The 21,231-nt window shown below is 32.1% G+C and overlaps 1 protein-coding gene across 3 annotated transcripts in view; it reads left to right on the top strand.

Annotated features, from left to right (window-relative positions):
* The window catches only part of LOC117100007 (myosin-4-like), a 40,030-nt gene extending 19,220 nt beyond the window's left edge, over positions 1-20,810 (top strand). For 2 of the 3 annotated variants that reach the window (XM_033239542.1, XM_033239544.1), the window contains 15 exons: positions 288-542; positions 6,439-6,508; positions 7,482-7,615; positions 8,376-8,405; positions 10,047-10,199; positions 10,488-10,625; positions 11,304-11,387; positions 11,633-11,749; positions 11,947-12,104; positions 12,618-12,783; positions 14,189-14,361; positions 15,518-15,682; positions 16,224-16,404; positions 16,561-16,673; positions 17,217-20,810. In XM_033239542.1, the coding sequence (XP_033095433.1) occupies positions 288-542; positions 6,439-6,508; positions 7,482-7,615; positions 8,376-8,405; positions 10,047-10,199; positions 10,488-10,625; positions 11,304-11,387; positions 11,633-11,749; positions 11,947-12,104; positions 12,618-12,783; positions 14,189-14,361; positions 15,518-15,682; positions 16,224-16,404; positions 16,561-16,673; positions 17,217-17,382 (2,103 nt within the window). In that variant the 3' untranslated portion in view covers positions 17,383-20,810. The remainder of the gene's footprint in view (positions 1-287; positions 543-6,438; positions 6,509-7,481; positions 7,616-8,375; positions 8,406-10,046; positions 10,200-10,487; positions 10,626-11,303; positions 11,388-11,632; positions 11,750-11,946; positions 12,105-12,617; positions 12,784-14,188; positions 14,362-15,517; positions 15,683-16,223; positions 16,405-16,560; positions 16,674-17,216) is intronic. The other variant, XM_033239543.1, reaches the window with a different exon arrangement.
* The last annotated feature ends 421 nt before the right edge of the window (positions 20,811-21,231 follow it).

The raw sequence follows: 21,231 nt of genomic DNA on the forward strand, positions 1-21,231 counted from the left end.
TTATTATTATTGTTCTATTGCCCTTATATTAAAAAAAATACTATATTTATATATATATTTAGCATTCTAAGCAAACTGTTTTTTATTGATTGAATAGAAAGGTAGTCCATCCACCCTCCAGTTACAAAGTCCTGGGTTTAGTTTAGATATCAATCCACCAAAAATATGAAACTTGATCACCATGTTAAATATTTGTGAATAATGAAAATGTTATTTGCTAAGTTACCTCCATGATAATTGTACAAATTGATTTATATTTACCTAAATTAATTCCATCATTTTACTAGGAGCTATCCACCAGCCAGACCGAGAATCGTCAACTACGTGAGCAGATGTCTCGTGAGAAAGCTCTGATGGAAGAGACAGAGACCCGAAATAAACGCATCATTCAAGAATTAGAGAACCTTGTAGATGAACTGAAAAAAGATCGCGATGTTCTGGCCCGAGAATTGCAGGCTATGATCAGCAAAGATCAACAGTCAGAGAAGTGGATCGATGAAGCTAAGCAACTTCATCTGGACAAGAAGGACCTACAGGATCAGGTAGGCCCAGCACATTTATCCCATGTACTGTAAAGCCTTTATTTTTGTGGCTCTTTATTTTTGCAATTTTACAATTTACAATAATTCGCAGCCTTTTGGTTTTGTGATTTTACAATTTCATAACATGATGCAGAAATCTACCATTATGTTTTTTAGCCTGTATTTAGCTAGAGCTCCCAATTTCAGTGGGTTTATCCCGATTTTTTCTCCAACCCTCCCAATTTTTAGTCTAGCTACCATTGGTAGGCCTACTGCAGCTCAAGCCTGGAAAAAAAAATGTTTGTGCCTCTGGGACATTCATGTTGCCTCCAACCGCCGGTCGAGCGGTTTGCACTTTTTCCAGCCCTGCTGCAGCTACTCCAGTGCTCCAGCCTTTATGTGGATTTTTGACTAAGATTTTGTCAAATTGAAATGTTAGAAATTTTGCAGCAAATGTAGGCCTAACAAAGTTTACCAAAATGTTTACCAAGATTGTTAATTAAATAAATTAATAATTTCCTACCCTCAGATTGTACACATTTTAAACTAAAACAAAACACTTTAGGAAAGTATAATACATACTCCAAGTATTGAAATACACGCCATCGTGTTGGGATTCAATATTTCGACATTAATTATGTCATCATCAGGCCTGATGATGACATAATTAATGTCGAAATATTGAATCCCAACAAGATGGCGTGTATTTCAATACTTGGAGTATGTATTATACTTTCTTATCTGAGATTAATCAGTGGACCTTTCGGTTTTTGCAAAACACTTTCATGTTATTGTTTATTTTTTATCAGAGAACTACAGTAACTTCTGACAGTTAGCTATAAACTATATGGCATTGCCTGCTCCAGTCAACTGACACACTGGGGAAGTCAGTTCCCTTCACCAATAATGTTCACTTGTGGCACACAATAGGCCCAAGGCAATTCAACAAAAGGATGCACATCTCCGCTCTCGAACATAGCGCGTGTTTACAGTCTTGATCTTTACTGTGACATCAACAATCCGATACTAGTTGCGAGTACAGCCGTCAATTATTAGTCTATGCATGCCATACGTTTTATTGTGTTAGTTACTATTTTATTAATTTTGGGTACTTCGCAATGTCTGTTACATCTGATTTCATCATTTGACTGCGAGCTTGTTAAATGCTTCTATAAACTGCAATTTGATTTGTGAAAACTGACCAAGAAAATGAAAAGTTATAGCAATTGAAAATTTACGAATTTTATAAAATTTCATGTTCTTATGTAACATTAAACTGTCATTTTGACAATGTTGGACTAAGAGGTGCACAAAAAGAACATTTGAGTAGATACAGAAAAATTATTAATTTTTTCTGCGAAGTGAGTCTCATGAACGACAATACACCACAGCATCGGTAATATTAATTTTGAAACGAAGAATATAATTTCAGTCTAATGTTAGTGCAAAATATCATTACGCCTTTGTAATCACCGCACGACGCGCGATTATCATGGCAACTAACACGCACGTGGTAATTCGTCACACGTTGACGGTTTATGGTCTGGTTGCTATAGTTTTTGTGACGTTGTTGTTAATATTTTTTTACATTAATTAGAGTTGAAAGAAAGTGAATGCAAAATTAACTCATGGCTTCAATTAGAGTTGATGACAAGTCATTATCGAAAAGTAAACAAGGAAATCATTGACTATACCTACAACAAGCCAGCACTTGCCATTTTATTGCCAATAATTTACATTAGATTAACAAACGAATTATGGATGGAACATAACAATCACAAACAAATCAATGAAAGTAAACAGTGAGAAGAATATATTCATAACAATTGATACTTACAGTACAAAATTTATGTCAGTGGCGATTTGCAAGTAATGTACTCACAAGTAAAACAAGTGCAAAGCGTTTGACTAGTGTACCCCATTGTGAACCAATAATCTTCACTATACATTCTTAATTACATGACATAATGGTTTAATTTGATAGATGTCTCTGGATCAACACAATCTATGAGATCATGTGATACAGCAGGTGGTTGCTATGGTAAAGTGATGAGCATCCTTCGATTTCACAAATGTGCAGTTTTTGTTTCATGCTATTAGGTACAAAGGCCAAGCAGATTCAGAGCGAATTAAATCAACATCAATATTTAAGTGGCTTAAATCTCTTAAACTTAAAATGCAACAAAGACGTGTAGTATACTATATAAATAGAAATACTCTTTTGTTAGCTACTTGTTACAGCATTAATTGAGTAAAATGTTGAAAACTAATCAGACGCATTGATCTAATTGGTAAACATCTTTCTTTTTTTTTTAAATTCATCAAAATTTAAACAGTACTTCCAGTAGAAAAATTCATGCCCATATTTTTATACAAAAAAAAAATTTTTTTTGTATCAGCAAACTGAGTTAGTTTAGAAATTCACACTCTTGTCTATACAGCGCAAAGATTGAGCACAAGTAAAATACAATTAAGTGTCAAATGTAAAACAATGTTTGCTTTAAAGCCCCATTCCCGGCAAAATTTCACTAAAAACTGATTTTTTTTTTTTAATAGAAAATATGCTTTTGTATTACTCTAATTATTATAAATCATGGATAAATATTGGCATGAATTTTAGGTTTACGCAAAAGAATAAAAAAAAATGAGGAATACAGACTATTTCTCATAAAATATTACCATTTTCTTCACGAATTCATCGTTACTAGGCAAATTCAGAGGTTGTATATCGCATCCACTGGAATACTCTCGCTTTTATGTATACTTTATACAGTCAATAAAGTGCGCCCTCTCTAATGAGATTAGTTTTTGTACTTCGCATCTCGCACAATATGGTCGTTCGATTAAGGCTGAGATATGTTTGTTTAAGTGTCAAAATCTCAGTCAGAATCAGTTTTTTAACAAATTTGAAATAATTCTTATGAAATATTATATTTCACAAGTGTCATTACTAGCAATGGAAAATATCATGTCGGCCGTTTTTATGTGTGATAACAGAACCTAAATTGAGGTAAGGCTAGGCCTAGCCTAGCAGCGTTGGATAGGCTAATGTTTTCGGTGCCTACGATATTTCTTCTTATGACCTATCGCAAAATCAAACATGAAAATTCATCCGCATTTATTTTTTGTGTGGAACACAAAAAAAATCAAATTTCAGTCTTATTTCACATTTTTTTCATTCTTAGGAATGTCTAAATTCTGTTAAACTAGCAATTCCGTATTATATTTATAAATCTTTATAACATTATACAAAAATTAGATTTTTCTTAAAAACTGAAATTTTGCCGGGAATGGGGCTTTAAGTAACCATTGTTGTCAAGTATTTTGTCCCCTTTCAATGATATTTTTATGCAATAACTTCAGTTTATAGAGAGGTAGAGGCATGAAATCATAATATGTATTGCAGTAATTTTGTCTGTCCTTACAACCAAGTACAATTGGTTTTTTTTCTTGTTTTTGATAGGAAGTACTCTATCTATTTTCTTGCTATACCAGCTGTCCCAACAAGTTTGTTGGTCTTTTAAGTTGTCTAAGGCATGAGGAATCTAAGGCTAGAAAGTGAAGTTGTTTTTATCAGGAAAAAAAGATCCTGTAACCGTGACAGGAATTAATCCCAGGACCTTCGGGTTGAAAGGCGAGCATCTTATCCAATATCCTATTGAAATCCACTCAAGTTTTATGATAAATACAGCAAACATTAGAACATACTAAGTATCCGCCTTTTACCATGAATACACTAACTTGTCATTGTTTGTCTCAGGTTATTGTTTGTGTAGATTATCTGGTGAGGTCAAGAGTAAGTGATCTTATTAAGTGTCATAGTTCATTTGCTAAAGTTCTTCAGTATCCAACAAAATACCAAGAAGATAATCGATATTAATAAAAAAAAATATTCAATAATTTAAGGCAAAAAAAAAAATGCCAGTCATCACAGGCCTGAAATCCATGGTAAAGGTATCAAAAAATACTTAAAAGCTTGAAAGTGGGTATTTTTAGACATTATACAAGTATCTTGGGCTCCTCACTGGTAAAAATTAAAAAAAAAATATTTTTGCCTAAGAAAAGTTTACCTTCGCTTTTCAAGCAACACAACTTTTTTTGGCTTAATAAAAATACTACATCAAGAATAAAATATGCTTGTCAGGAAATTTTGTCCAAAGATTTGTTTTTGCATTTCAAATCATTGATAATTGCAGTACAGAATTTTAAATGTACTACAGACTGCTTTCTTCTCCTCCCACTTTTATTTGCACCTGCATTTGTGTAGGGTAACCACAGCAACTATTCATAATTAGGTAGCTCACCTAGTTCACTGAGCAGGTTTCACTCTATTGTCCCTTTTGTGAGGAGCGGGTCATCTCAATAAGTGTCTATAGAATTGATATTTTTATATTGTCAGTCTTAGTCTCCGCTGGTCAGCTTTTCCCAATGTTATTCTTGCTGATGTGCAGCTATTTAAATCAGGATCAATTTTTGTTCTAAAGTAGGTTGGTGTACTCTGTTGTTTAATTGATTAAAGTGGTTTAACTGATTTGTATTATGTAGTTACTGTAGTACTCTAGGTAATTAAACCTGTAGTCTAGGCACTGAATGCATTGCTACACAATCAGAAAGTAGAGGTTAAATGTCTTTTTTTTTGACAATCAAAATTAGGGCACATAGAAAAAAGTATTAGGTTATCACTCTTTTAAAAAAAAAAAAATTGATGAGGGAGGGTGGTTTTTTTTGTGTTTTTTTTTTTAAAGCAGTACAATAAATTATTTTGCTTTTGTTTTTATCGATGAGGGAAGAACTGTTTATATTTGGCCTGTACCCGGGCCTGTAATAGTAAATATTGTATAAAAACTGGTTTAATTTTAAAGTTTTTTAAAGAAAATGTATTTGAAGTCACAAAATTGCGTGTTATTTTATGCTGTTGAAATAAACGATGTTTAAAAAAAAAAATTTTTATATCCCCGCATCAATATTTCCCGAATTTTTGACGCAGGCGGGAGTGATAATCTAATATATTTTACTATTTGCCCTTAATGTGCAGGTTTCCTGAATTTTATCTTTCTAGTCCACTATCCCCAATTGTACATTGGTTTAAAGCAGATATTTTCATGTTGTTATATAGAACTTCTTAGTTAAACTTTAACAGGACAGTTTAACATTTTGTGTCTTTTCTACCACATTATGGGAGAATTGCTTGTATCACACCGGTAGGGCAGGATCTGAACCAAATACCTATGGTTGCAAGGCAATCATCTCAAGCATGCAAACTATTCTGCAACTTTTATTATCTCAGAGTTGCAGTACTTATTGTTTTATTCCTTTCACATCCAACATCAAGTACTGTACATAGCTCGCCAATTGCTAGACGGAATGGTGCTTCTGGAAATTTAAAGCCTGGGATAAGGCAAGAGTCTTAACCACCACGCTATTTAGCTCCACTATTATCTGAATCAATTATTAACTTTGGTCAAAGTTCAGCTAGGTCTACAGTACCTACTCCTATTTATGATAATACAAAATATTAATCAACTCTTCCATTAAGTGTAATATTAGTATGTCTGTATCTAGAAGAATTAACTTGTTTCTAATACTCTCTAAAGGATTAAACCTTTTTATCTGTTGTTATGCTTAATTTTCACTTTCTAATTTTTGTATGTTTTGATAAGGATGAAGAGGAGTTTCTATCTGAACTTATTAATTAAATTTTAGTGAATGAGCTTAAAATAGCCGTTCTGTGTTTGTCAGTTTTTCTGCAGTGATGTATTCCAGAGTTTTAAAGGAATAGTCATCATATTGTGCAGAAAAATTATTGTTGATTTTAACTTGTTTTATTGTATTCTAACAGATATTTATTTGTTGGATACTAATCCCCAGGCTTCTTATTTCTATACTACCATTTCTTCTTTTTTTCTTTTTTTTTCAGTTGGATTCTAGCAACAGACGAAATACTCAACTTTCAGATGATCTACAACTAGAGCAGACGAAACTTGCAGGTATGTATGTGTGATGTAATTTTACTCTTTTTATGCTGGTTATGTATCAAGTGTTGAATTGAAATTTATTTACATTTTAACTCAGCTTAGATAATTATATTTACTAGGCCTATTATAATTTTTTTAATTGTTACTGAAATATTTTTACAAAATACAAAAAGTGATGAATTATACTTGTGATACCATGGAAATTTTATCAATGAGGTTGATTTTGTTATTCGCAAATATAGAAAACAGGTCATATTAACATTCTATATTGACAGATATGATAAATATATGTTTTATCACTTTGTTATAAAGTAATCAGTGGCGGATTCAGAGGGGGTTCAGACGAACCCCCCTCCCCAGGCCTATAGAATGAGATAAAATTACTTGACCTTTTTCAAGAGGGGACCCTTGAGTTTGACGAACTTAAAGGTGATTAAAAGACTCCTCAGAAGTCGGGAGAGCTAATTTCTGGCCATCTTAGAATCAAAATTTTCCCGGGGGAGGACCCCCGACCCCCCTTTCTTTTTTACGGTTTTTTGGAAACTGTGAAACCCCATTCTTTCAAATCCTGGATTTGCCCCTTGTAATCTACCAGAATTTTACCAAGTATTGTTGTTTTTTTTGAATTGTAATGATGTCTTTTTCACCATCATAACAAATTTAATTCACTGAATGCAAACTACACTTTAATCTGTTTACAAGTAATTTAGGTAAAACCCGGGCATGCACTGCGTCCAACATGGTTCCATAGAGAACCCAACATGGTGTAGACGCACACAACATATCATTTTTGATGACAATCTGCTCGATCTGCCATAGACATGCAGACGGTATGCATCGTCAAGCACTCACACTGAGCAGAGATGGATTTACCATATGACCTTGCGTGTGCCCATCGTTAAAATTTAACTCAGCTACTAGCCTTGTTTCACGTGTTAAATGCATTGATTTCTAATTAAATTATAATTCCAAAATTTTTCTTCAGACTCTAGTGCTGAGATTGCTTTCCTTAAGGAGAAACTGAAGCTTTCAGACGGATCGGTGAAAAAATTGAAAGAAGAGCTAAACCAGAAAACATTAGAGGTATCCAGGCACTACAACATGACCAACCAGGGACAGGTATTAAAAGCATTATTTATTCATACAAACTGATCAGTAATTTACACAGCTGGCTTTTTTTTTTTTTTTTTTTTGGGAACTTTGAACTTTCAACCAAGTACAGTGTTCTTCCCCAGGCCCTTGAATCATTGGGGCACTCTGATGCTTGGTATACATCACCTGTGATGCTTGACAGTATGTGGTTTTTTAAGCCAGCCAGACTCTAAAGCCTAGAATAAGGAAGCATTTTTATTGCATGAGTTCCAAATTCAGTAAAATAGAGCCTTCTATACAGAAATAATCATACAGACTGCATTACATACAATTACTAACCAAGTATAGTATAAAAGATTTTGCTCAATACATCCATTGTCTGGGAAACAGGGTTTACTTATATTGTAGGCAAATTGAAGGCAGGCATCTTGCCAACGAGTCTATAACTCTCTACTCCACTGAGTTAAAATTAAAAGTACTCAGAGCAGTGCTACAAAAATATGTCATTAATTAGACCAAACTGTCTTAATATTCATGCTTATTGCTGGGTAAATTGTGTCAACACCCAGAGATATGTTGCCTCTATTATCTGTGGTGTAACACTAGTTTTATGTACTACATCCATACTGATGACACATGTATATAGGACTGATGATTGTTAAGAACATTTAAGCGAGTATTTTTGTTTGATTGCTTTTAATCAATACATCATTTGTTTTGCATTTACATTACTCATGCTGTAACTTATAATGACAGTTCAAATTTTATTTTTTTTTTTAATTTAAAGAGGGAAGTTGAAGAGCTTGAAAGTAAATTGGTATGTGGTTGATCTAAATCTCCTAGATTTCAACATTTGTTTGTTGATTGTTTTTTTTAAATTTTAACTTAGAAGTGAGGTTCATTATTTAATTAATATCATATCGTATATCATATATCATTCATCATTCATTTATTTTAGCAGTTTATTGCAGTAGATTTTCCATAATACCATAGTGCAAAATAGAAATAAAGTGCCATAGTTGATATTACCCACAATCCCAGTGTGTTTTATTTAATACTGTAATTTAGTCCATTATTTGACTAATAGTAATACTAATATTTTATTCAATATACATACATTGTTTGATAACCTTTTGATATCGTCTTTATGTCTGTGATGTTATGTTAAAAGTTGTCTATGTATCTATGTTTATAATATTTAATTTCAAATTGTTATACTAATATTGACACTGGCTATTAGATGATGTTTATTGACCATTCATAATAAATTAAATTTAGAAATATGTTTTCAAATGACTCACAGTACAAACCCTGTATCTACTTGATAATGCAAGACTTTTTTAATCCATTGTTTAGCAAATTTGTTAAAAGATCATCAGATGAGGGCGGAAAAAAATAAAAATAATATTTTGTTTTCTTATTTAGCAAAATGATTGTGACAAAAGCATCTAGGCAGAGGAAAAATTAAAGTTTCTTTGATGAATGTCATCAATGTATTCGTGAGACTTATAAATGCTTTAAATTTGTAAAAGTAGAAATATATATATCTTATTTTTGGGAGGTTTCAGGGGAGCAAAAGGCGTAATAAAAATAAATTAAAATGCGCTATGGCCAAAAATACATTGTTATTTTTATGCAAATTAAACACATTTAAACCTTACACAGATAGCCAAAAATCACAACAATATAGGTTGTAGTACTAGTAGTGAATTTATTTCCTAAAAAAGAAATGGCAAATATTTCAAAAACATATAAACAATGTAAAAGTAATTTAATTAATAAATCCAAGAGAAACTAAAGCATGCTGAAATAAAATGTAACTTGAATGCACTTTTTAACTATCAAAGTAAACATTTATATCAATAACAAAAAAAAACTTGTAATGAGTATCTGATAATGTTAAAAAAAACTGAACATTGGCACAACCAAAAGTTGAAATTAAAAACCAGTAAATATAAGATGTAATGACACACCAACAAGAGAAGGCAATGACAACAATACTAAAGTCAATAATACTAGTTTTCAATTAAAGGTAATTTTTTGTTAGGTTGTCAGGAAGAAAGCTGATTTTTAAAAAGATTTGTACTATAATGGACACCCTATTTCAGGTTATTTTTTCTCAAGTATTGACAAATGAATGGAACAAATCAGTTAAAATATACAATTAAGAAGAGCATGAGTCTATTAACGAAAATAAACAAACTTCATATTCCAATCATAAACATAATATCAAAATAACAGGCATGATTTACTTGCTCTTTTTTTTTATTCAGACTAAACTATTCTTTGATTCCTTAACATGCAAATGTATTAACATACTGTAAATGCATGACAGGTCACCATTATTGCCCTCAAACGGAAAGAAATCTATTGATGTTATAAATCCCTGGTGTTGTATTAAAGCATCAACATCTCATCAGATGTTAATTATTATGCTGATTTATTTTCCCTACTTTAGTCCACGATAGATGTTGAAGTGGTTCGTGTTCAACGGGAATTGATTGAAGAACGTGAGAAGTTCGGTCGCGAGAACAACGAGCTGAAGTGGCAACTTGAAAGAGCTGAAAGAAAAACCAAAGATGTACTTGAACAAATTGCAGAAAAAAATGAGGTAAAGCGTTGATAATTACATGATAATACTCTAATTATTATTTTAGTTCTATAAAACTGCTGCTGATGTTATTGTTTGATTGACAGACCAATCAATCTTGACAACAGACCATTCAGAATAGAGCCAGGAGTACAACAAACACATGTGTTGTCCAACAAAGGCACAGGTGTACGCTGTCATTTTGTGCGATCATAAGAATAATATCGAAGAGGTGGAAATGTCCATTTTTAAGTGCAAAATAATTTGACTTTTTTATTCATAGATGTGTGTGGCATTTCTATCTTTTAGGAACTAAGTCAGCTTCGCAAAGAAAACACACGTCTCTCTAGCATTTCACATAATGGTGACAGCAGACTTGAAGATGAGGTCAGGTTACGGAACGATGTGGAAGGCCGTAATAAAGTTCTCGAGGAAGAAATGACTAAGGTAAATATCTATTAATTTAGATCTCTATTATGTAATTTGTATTATTTATTGCTATTGGATTGTTTTAGAGGGCCTGAATATCATTAATCAACCTAGCAGGATGGGTCACCTTCTATAAAGATTGTGGAAATAAAATAAATGAAAAAAGTAATGAATTCCAAAATATTGAATATAATTATTAAAATTTATTAAGTTTGTATAGATAGTATACTTGCTGCAAATTGATATCTTCCTCTTCAGCTGTTTCCAAATTACACTCACAATACCACTGACTGAATGACCATTTAGCTTCAAGGCTTTCGCTGTTGGGCTTTGAAACAAAGAAAGTGCAATATATCACACTTCTTTTACATCATTTCCACTATGACTTATTTACACCTGGTTGAATTCTAGAAACAACAAATCTGAAATGTTATTGTTTCTCACATTGAAAGCATTATTGTGATATACTAATGTCCGCACAGCTTGTTATAGACTATTGTCATTACAATGCAAATGTATTCACTGTGATATATACTAGTCCCACCATCATTTTTTGGGGGCAAAATAAAATGCCTATCAATCAACTGCTTTAACTGTTGTAATTCTTTTCTCCTTGTAAATGAAGAACTCATGTTGATTACCTAGCAACTAATTTTTATTGTTTGAGTTTTGATGTTTGTTTCCTTTTCCTCTTAGCTGTGGAATCAGATGAAAGATCTTCTTGAGAAGTTGTCAACCAGTGAGTCAGCAAGACAGGATTTAGAAACAGAAGTAGAGCGAGTAAGTAAAACAAAAATAAGTACTTATTCAAAGAATAAGAAAACGAATAACGTTTGTTATTTGGTGGTAAAGAGATAATATCAAACTCAGAAAACATAAAATAGGTGAGAAATTTTATTAAAGTTGTTAGCATGTAGTAAACATTGTATTATATTCTACATGAATTTTTGTTGATATTATAAGTATTATTTTTTTCATTTAAAGAGTTGCACTAACCACGTACATTATATTTATCTTATTTTCAGCAAAATAACATCATTCGACAACGAGAGTCTGAGTTTGAGCGCCACCAAGCGGAGGTCAAAGTGTCATCATCAGCACTGGGTAAAGTCCAGCACAGAGCGCAGTCAGCTGAAAGAAGGGTAATTAAAATTTCATCCGATAAAAAACAGTATTGTTAGGTCAGAATATCCAATGCATATGATAAAACTTTAGACATGTTAATGTAAATTATTATGATGAATAGGAAAACTTATTCGTTTATATTATTATGTTTTTTAATCTGTATTATTTTTATTATTAGTGTTACATATATTATATTTCATTTTCGATATTAAAGATTCCAGAGTTACAGCAGGAGGTTGATGATATGCTACTGAAGCTGCAGACAGCACAGCAACAACTAAAAGACTACGAAGCAACACGATTAGAATTACAGAACTGTAGAGAAGAAATTTTGAGATACAAATCTCAAATACAAGACGAACGAATCCAAAGGTAATTTCAAGTAATGCACTTTTTTGCATGCAATCATTTAACTTTCCTATTGTGCTGTGATAATGCTGAAACCCCTGTATATTTTCTGAATCTCCAGTGTTGAGTTATTAACCTGGTTGTTTCTAGAACACAGGTGAGCAAAGTGCAGCCTGTGGGCCACATGCAGCCCGACAACAATGTTGTTGTGGCCTCGAAAATATATTAAAAATTCCATGTGTGCGGTCCTCATCATGGTTTGTGTTACAAAGAGAAACCTCCATTTGGCTATTATACAAATATTGACTGCTCATGAGGGGAATGGTGACATCTATTGCCCCGAGGTGATGTGGAGACCGTAGGCTGAAGGTAGGCTGAAGTGTGCCTACTGTTTTCACGTCGCAACAGGTCAAAAAAGTACTATTTATGAGGGGAATAGTACTTTCTATTGCCCCACTTCTTAACCAATCAGATGCCTAGAATTTATATATGAGGTACAGTATATAATTGTTAATATTTGAGCTTTCAAATCCTCAGATCTTTACAAAACCAGCACATTGAGGAACTTAAGAACCAGTTAGATTTCTTCCGCAATAAGGAAGACCAACTTCACCAAGACAACTCGGAACTCAAGCACAAATTCCTAGAGACAAAGAATAAACTCCACACAATTGAGGACCACAACAAATCCATTAGTGACATGGTAAGATGAAGGCTATCAAGTAGTGGTAATAAAACAAATGACAAATTAAATCAAATTAAGAGAAACGTTTGTGTGTATATATCATTTTAAAGCTTATTATAGAATGTAATTAAAAAAAATTCATGCTTTGTCACAAATTATATGATATTTATTTAAATGCTTATATTACACAGCTTACTTTTTATTATGTAAGCTATTAAAAAATATTTTCTTTGCCAATTACTGTAGAGCCCTTATTTTTTGCATCCTAAAATTTTCGCAGTTTCACTGAACAAAGTATTTTATTATTTTCGCTATTAACATGTTCTTAAAAAATTAATTTTGTGATGTTAACTAGCTACACATTATGTTTTATGAAACTATATTGTTCATCAGACTGAGAACAGTAGTTAAGTGTAGGCATTAGTATTCTACATACATTCATTCTATAAAATATAAATTGTCATTATTTCTGTTATCAACCCCCACATTATTTATTGCATGTTTACATACATAATTTAATTTTTATTTGTGCCACTTGTGGTATATAATTGTTTGTTTATTGTTTTTCCACACACAAAATGTAGTAAAGTTAAGTTAATATATGCAATATAAGTTATAAATAATTTTAAAAAAAACTATTTAGAAGGAGTAAAAAAATAAAAGTGTGTGGATGGTGACCAAAATAAGTTTTAAAACAAACTTTACGGCATGGTCACCGATGAAAATCAGAGTTACAATAAGAAACAAATAAACAATGGAATAAATACATTAAAGTGTCATGAAAATAGTAATACAGATAATTACAGGTATATGATGCAAGTGGAGTTGAATAGATTAGTGCCGAAGATACCTGCATTCCAGTCCCTGCGTCTTTGTTTCAATTCCTGTCATGATAACAGGATTATTAACGATATCAATAACCTTCGGTACACCACGTGTAAAAATATGGTTTTGAGTTAAAACCACTGGTTGGTTGTCTCAAATTTTCGGTGGGATTGCTCTGACTGTCATCAGGAAAATTTAAGTTGTGCAATTCCAAAATCTCAATACTGTATCAACGACTCCTTGTAGATTAAAGAATACTATGCCTTACTACTCAGTACTCAGTCTGATCGATGTGTGTAGTGCCATAAAACATTCTGTGCAGCTTCACAATTATTAAAATCAGTGAATTTACAGGACTGATCTCATGACCAAAACTCAACTCGATTCGCTTAGCCTCATAATGAGACTTTCTATGTAAATCATCTTAAGTGTATATTTGTCTTGTGAAGGGATTGCCACTTAGAATAGGGTTAAATTAATTAAATTTGTAGTGTGACATGTCCTTGACTCCTGTGCCTAATGTTAAATATTATTAAAAAAATAAAATAATGTCTTTTCAATAATGAATCTGTTGCCTTTAAATGTCTAATCTCCACAGCAAAACATGGCTGAAAAGGGCAAGCAGATGCTAGAAGACCAACTAACAAGCCTCCAAAACCAGGTAGAGAAGTTGCAGATTGAACTTCTACAGACAGCAGAGAAACTTCACCTTCAGATCCATAAGTACGATGATCAAAAGAGACACCACAAGAACAAGCTCCAGTCTGCTAGGTACTATTTTTATATGTGAATATTATATGACTACTATTTGTATATTTCAAGACATGCATTTGTTTTGAAAAAGAATTTATCGGTATTTACAAACAAAAAAGGCAAAGTTAATAATATTTTAAATCCTGTAATGTAAACATATATGAATATATGTGGTATGTTCCCATGAATTAGGTGAAAAGTTATCATTTTATATTTCCTTAGCTTAGAATGATATAATTTATTTGGTTACAGTTTGTTTAATCAAGGGAGTAGTTGCTATTGAGATTTTGGTATTGCACAACTTAGATAAACAGCTTAAAACTTAGCATGCATATGCAGGTTACACGAGCTATGCATGACTGCACTTATACTGATGAACAGTTACAAATATGATATTCGACTATTGTGCTGCCTAAATATTATGCACTATAATTAAAAATAATCAAGATATTTAAAAAAAACAATAAAATCTAATCAAGTGTATATTTTTAGACTTGAAATTCATTATTGATTTTTCCCTAAGTATTTATACCTTAAAGGTTAAAGGTTATAACCTTATTGAGAACTCTACATAAAATTTGTATACAGACCTGATATTCATTCTTGATTTAAAAAAAGTTTACTCTTATGGGAACACATTATATATTTCAGTCTTCCAAACTGAACCAGAGTCCAATATCTCACTAATAAGGTGTAATAAACGATAGCAGGAAAAGGAACTGAGTCTTTCAGGAGGAACTAATACTCAATTTAATATATCACCTGAACGTTATTGAGGAAGATCTTGGATGTGTATCCTGATATCTTTCCTCAAGTGTTTATTTTTTGCTGTTTTCATTTGTGGAATAATTTCACAAACTTGAATCAGAATCTTTGGAAATACATTGCATCATTTATACGACATGATATTATTTAAGTAAAAAAATTGAATGCATCTCAAAATTCTACCAATAAAATGGTTTATTCTGGAAATTTGTTGGCCGTGTGTAGAACACCAACAATCAAAATCAAATCAAATTGGTAAAAACCAAAGAAGAGAGTTTATGAGGGACGTCCCCTTCCATAGTAAGCTCCAGCATTATTGCCAGTGGGGAGAGTGTTTTATCGAGGCAGATAATTACTAAACAACACTGCATGGGATAATGAATACTCTTTCAATAAATGTGCATTTCAGGCAGATTTTCACAAGACATAAAATGATTCTGGCCGAGAGTTTGAATAAGCTGCAGGAGGAGCTGACCAGCGCGAAAAAAGACTTGCAGCAGGAACTACAATGGAAGAACAACATGGAGACCAATCACAAACAGCTATTGTCCGAGCATCGGGAACTTTTAGCCAAGTATGATTAATATTAAAAATAAAAGTATTTAAACTTGTTTAGTTTAAAATATAAAAAAAAGAACAGAAATTCTATTATTACAATGGTGCCAACAACAACGGTGGTGGGTCAAACACTCAGTTACCACTGAAATTCTGTAAGTCTGAATAGTTTCAAATTTGGTAGAATGCAATGAATGATTTTGGTGACTGTGAAAATGTTTATTAATATTTTACACAATTATTCAAAGCGTACAAACTATTAGTTACCGCAATTCGCAAATTTGTGTTTATTTTTTGCATACAAAGGAACGTACACACATGCAGGGTTCTGGTTTAAACTTAGCTGGCCATTCCTGTACTCTGTGGCATAAGTTCTGTAAGACCTAATGCAAATTTCTTAATCTGCAGTGGGGAATTCACTTGGCCCAAACTATAAGCCAAATGAAAATTTAAACTATAGATGCATTCTACATTCTTGTTTTGACATACTACAACATTAAAACTGCAAGTGACAATAACAAACATCACTATTGTTGATTTTAACATTTTCTTTTGTAAAGGTTTAGTGAAAATGAAGAGCTGTCCAGAGACCAGTCTCGTAACCTAGCAACGATGGAATACCGTTTGAAGTTTCTGGACCATGAGAATGGCGTTCTTCAAGAGCGAGTAGATGCACTCAGCAAGCAGCGGATTGCTCTTGAAAAACTTGTTAGGGAATATCGTTTAGAGAAACAAAAAGAAGTAATTATGGAACCAGAAACAAATTGCTTCATTTAAAAGAAATTATAGTTTTTTTTTGTTGGTTTGATTTTGTTTTTTTTTTAATATAGCAGTTATAAAGATTCTCACTATTCTTATTACTGTTTAGCATAATATTATTAACTCCTTTCTACATAGGAAATCAACAAGGCTGTGTCACCAGGAAATATTCCATTGAGTCTCCCAATGTCATCCTTTAGTTATGGAGCACCAAAGGCATCCGTTAGCAGCGGGCTAGGAAACTCCATGAGGTACGAATCTGCTAATTTTTTCATTATTATTTTGTGACGCCTCTGCATTCTGTGCTAATAAAGTGTAACTATATTATTATTAGCATTTTTGTTATTATCATCATCATCATTATTGTAATCTCGTCATAATTATCATAATCATCATCTCCATCACAATTATGTTCATCATCATCATCATTACCATCATCATTATTATATTTTCATATTCTTCATCATCATCATTTTTATCATAATTATAAAATCTGCTCTTGCTTCTGACAAGTTTTTCACTATTTTGTCGTCTGGCAGTTAAAGATGGCTGAAAGTGTAAGTCTGGCAGAGGAGCATGATGGGTCATGTCTGATCTGAAGTACCGTATTACTGTACAAAGTCTTTAAAAAAATACAACACCACACATTTTCTGATAACCGAATCCCTTGTGGATACTTTATTAGTAAACATAATACAGTAAGGGAGTATAGGGCATAGACACAGGCTTCCGCTGGGAGCCTCTTTTCTAAATTCTTGATGCTAAACGATGTAATGTTTTTTGTTATTCTCCAGCTATACACCATCCCTTGATTACCATCCCCATGAAAGTCTTCTGTCTGTACGTTCACCAAGCTCTGGTTATCCACACATAAATGGCTATGTGAACAACGCCCGTAACCTGTCCAGCACCGGAAGAACATTAGACAACGAAAGCACTGAGGTTGACTCCGAGACATAAAACAAGATGATTATTATATCACTAAGGTCCAAAAACAAGTGTATTATGGGTGAAAAGTAGTGTTTAATTTTATTGGAAATAAACGCAGCAAACAGAATATTTGTGTCTATTGTGATGAGGTATACTGTTGATCACCATCGATTATGTGTGAACTTCGAAATTTGCCTCATACCATGTTTTTATATCATAGGTTTGTATACAATTATTTCTGTTGAATTGAACTGGCTTAATGTTGTTAACACGGTGAACATTATATACAAGCCTAGTCATTATTTTTTACCACATATGGCTAGAGAGAGCCCTCAATCAGTTGAGATGGGGTTAGATAAATTCAGTCATTTTATATATCTGTTAATAGTAGTTTGTGTTTGAGTATATGTAGCAAAAAAATTATTGAAGTGCTTGTAAAAAAGCTTAAACTGTTTTGTATTGTTATATTTTGTTTGATATTTTGTATGATGTGATATATAATATTAAGTGTAATATTTTCTGAGCCATTTTTTATCCGTCCAAAATAAAAACCTTGATATATTTGAAACATAAATAGTACCAAGTAATCATGAAAATATAATTATTACGTAAAACTTAATAAATTGCATTTTTTTTTAAATTCATTTTATTATTTTTACCATTAGTGTCGAAATTTACTTTGGTATTATATGCAATTATATTTTATCATACAAATGCAATTTTATAATAATGTTCATACATTAAACTTGGTTTTATATTCTAATTTTTAAAAATAATTTTATTACTGATTAAATTTGTTATATTATTTATCATTGATTAATTTATCTATCATTTTCTTCATATTTATTATTATTATTAATTCCAATGTTACCAGTGTAAATATTTACGAATATTATCATTTTTTATTACGGATGGAATCTGCCAAACCTGATAAATTTTGTACATGAAATTATGTGGAACAATGGCAAGTGTTTGGCCTTACAATTGTTTAGTTGTGGGTTTGAATCCAGTGGTGGTCATATGTTCATGGGGCAAGGCCTTGCCACTGTCCACCCAGGATTAGAAATAGGTACCTGGTAGGATGTAAACAAATTAAAAGTAACAACAATAGTGATAACAATAATACAAAATTTAATGTCACTGATGTTCTATGAATAAATTGTGAATAGAATAATAATGTTCTTATAATTACATAACATATTTTGCTAATAGGTATTGTAGATTTCTAAAAAGCATGTTTTCATCGAATCAAACACTTAAGTAACATTATAACATTGCGGCAATAATCAGGACATAACATGTGAGGCAAAAACATAATTTGATTCAGCACATTGTTGTTTCAACCTATCCGGTACCCACTTGCACTATTGGGGGAAAGAGGTGGGGTAGAGAGTGACAACCATAAATGTAAAGTGCCTTGCCCAAGGACGCAAAACGGGATTCACAGTGAAGCAAGGGATCGAACCTCCGACCTCGTGGTTGAGAGTTTGAATGTTATTTGATGCGTCAACAGCTCCCACATTTTGTATGACCGTAGTAACATAATAAACGCATAGTAGATTCTTGCAATATTATACAAGTCCCACTAACATACCTTATCACTCTTGATTACTGTTAGTCTATTGGGAATCAGTCGTTAATTTACATATGAAATAGTGTTAGGCCTGTGTTGTTTAGTACCAGTAAGTATATTTGTATTTAAATTAGTCTCTGTACAGGGTATAGTACTGTGTGTTTTTATATATTTTTGTAAAATAGCCTGGAATTTTTATACTTAAAATGCTGATGTTCCAAAAAGCGACCGATTTTTTTTATTCCTAATAAACAAAAGAATTCTTTGATGCATTTTGTATCTTATATGCAAATTAATGAAACATTAACTCTCATTTATAAAAGGCAAAGTTCATTCTAGTTAGCACTGTTCAGTACTTTATTTCAGTTAACAAGTCGTTACGTGGATGTGAAGAAATAATCCGTCACTAAATTGATATGAAGAAATATAATCTGTCCACATTTGTAAAAAGTAATATTTATTGCCAAATTGTATTATAAAGTTCTATGCCTTAGCATTTCCATTAATAAGTTACTTGTACAGTAGTTCAAACTTTTTTAAACATAAAATACAATGAACAAAGAGAATGTTGCAAGGTTTTTTAAGTAGTATTTTTATGTGGGCCTTTCTAATATTAAAAAGTTGAGTTGATTTTTCAACAGAATATATGTATGATAGCGAACAAATAAGATTTAAAATAGTATATTGTATTCCAAATTGTTTCTACATCTTTAGCAAATGTATTTTTGAGGCAACATTTTCTGAGAGAATGCTGATTGATTAATTTGCCAAAAAATTGGTTTACAGTGTTAAAATGATCAGTGGATAAAATTTGATAAAATAATATATAATATATAATCATCTATGTGTAATATAGACGTTTATTCTTTATATAATGATGACTATATAAATTCAGTGGATTAAGGGTTTTTGATGCAGCATCAGTATGTATGGCCAGGAAGCAGTCATACATCTGTTCCTGGGAATGACTTGTTTTGAACTGAATATTCATAGGGAAAACTATGACAACTTATTTGCAAGTATTACCATGGATACAGTTGCTATGGTTTTAAATAAATGTTACTATGGTATTTGAAACACGATGGATAGAGTTGCCAACAAAGATACTGTATCCATGGTAGCTCATAGTAATGCTAGATGTTGTGGTGTTAATGTATTACAAAGCAGTATAATTTGCGTCCAATATTCATTTGTCTTTAGCTTCTTCAGTATTTTCTGTATGAAAAATAGATTATGCTACTATTTATATTGTATTAAGAGGGTTTTGCCACACGTTCAAGTCAAGTATTTTACTGTCATGTGTAAAACTAAATTTCATAGGACTGGAAATCCTTTTTCGGCAGAGAGAACTTCCTGCTTAGTTTAAATTTCGAAACTGCAACAAATCCGAAATCCGCTTAGCTCTGTTGTTACCTAGCTAAAACAAGCCATGTGGAACTTTGACATAATCAAAATTAACTTCAAAATATACTGTGTAAATTAACTTCTAAATAATAAATACTGTCGTGTGTAAAACCAAATTTCATAGAAATCGAAATCCTTTTTCCGCACAGAGAATTTCTCTACGGATTTAAATTTCGAAACTGCAACAAATCCGAAAACCGCTTCGCTCTGTTCTTACCTAGCTGAAACAAGCCATGTGTAGTTTTGACATAATCATAACTTCTGAATATCGTATGTAGGACCAGCATGAAGACCAGTTAAATCGGTAGAAATACGCATGAAATAATGACGTTACCACATTTTTTGTTTTCTCATAAATATATTGAACAACGCGTGTGGCAAAATCAAAATTTGTTAGTACTGTATTACTGTATATCAGAATGTTGTTAACACGTGTGCTTGATGGAATGTATTTGTAATAAAGCTGTACATTTCTAACTGAGTTGTGCGAATTTTTTTTTTTTTTACATATAAACACATTTGAGGACACTAAAAGAAAAATAAAGGTGTCTGCACATGCTGGGCTCCGTTTGGAGAAGTCAAGTATAGGTACAATGTCGCAAGACGTTCAGAGTTTCCATAATGATATATTTTACTGAGAGCGAATCTTGATTTAAAAAAAAAATTCTTACCTAAAATAAAAATTAACAAGAGAGTGCTCATGTAATTTAATGTCTCTTTTTTTTATCGCTTTATATAAGATAGGATTACTAAATCTTGTTGGACCCACAGTTTTGCAAGTTTACAATCTCTAAAATATTAGGGATTAACTGCGTTCAGCAAAACTTCAGAACTCGTCCCACCAATACCAGACTTTTCATCCAGAAAGCTTTTGATGTAGTTAGACGCATCAGTTATTTAAT

The sequence above is a fragment of the Anneissia japonica genome, unplaced genomic scaffold (genome assembly GCF_011630105.1).
Source record: "Anneissia japonica isolate Jap-2015-1 unplaced genomic scaffold, ASM1163010v1 scaffold256_len832006_cov191, whole genome shotgun sequence".
In the NCBI taxonomy this organism is placed as follows: Eukaryota; Metazoa; Echinodermata; class Crinoidea; order Comatulida; family Comatulidae; genus Anneissia; species Anneissia japonica.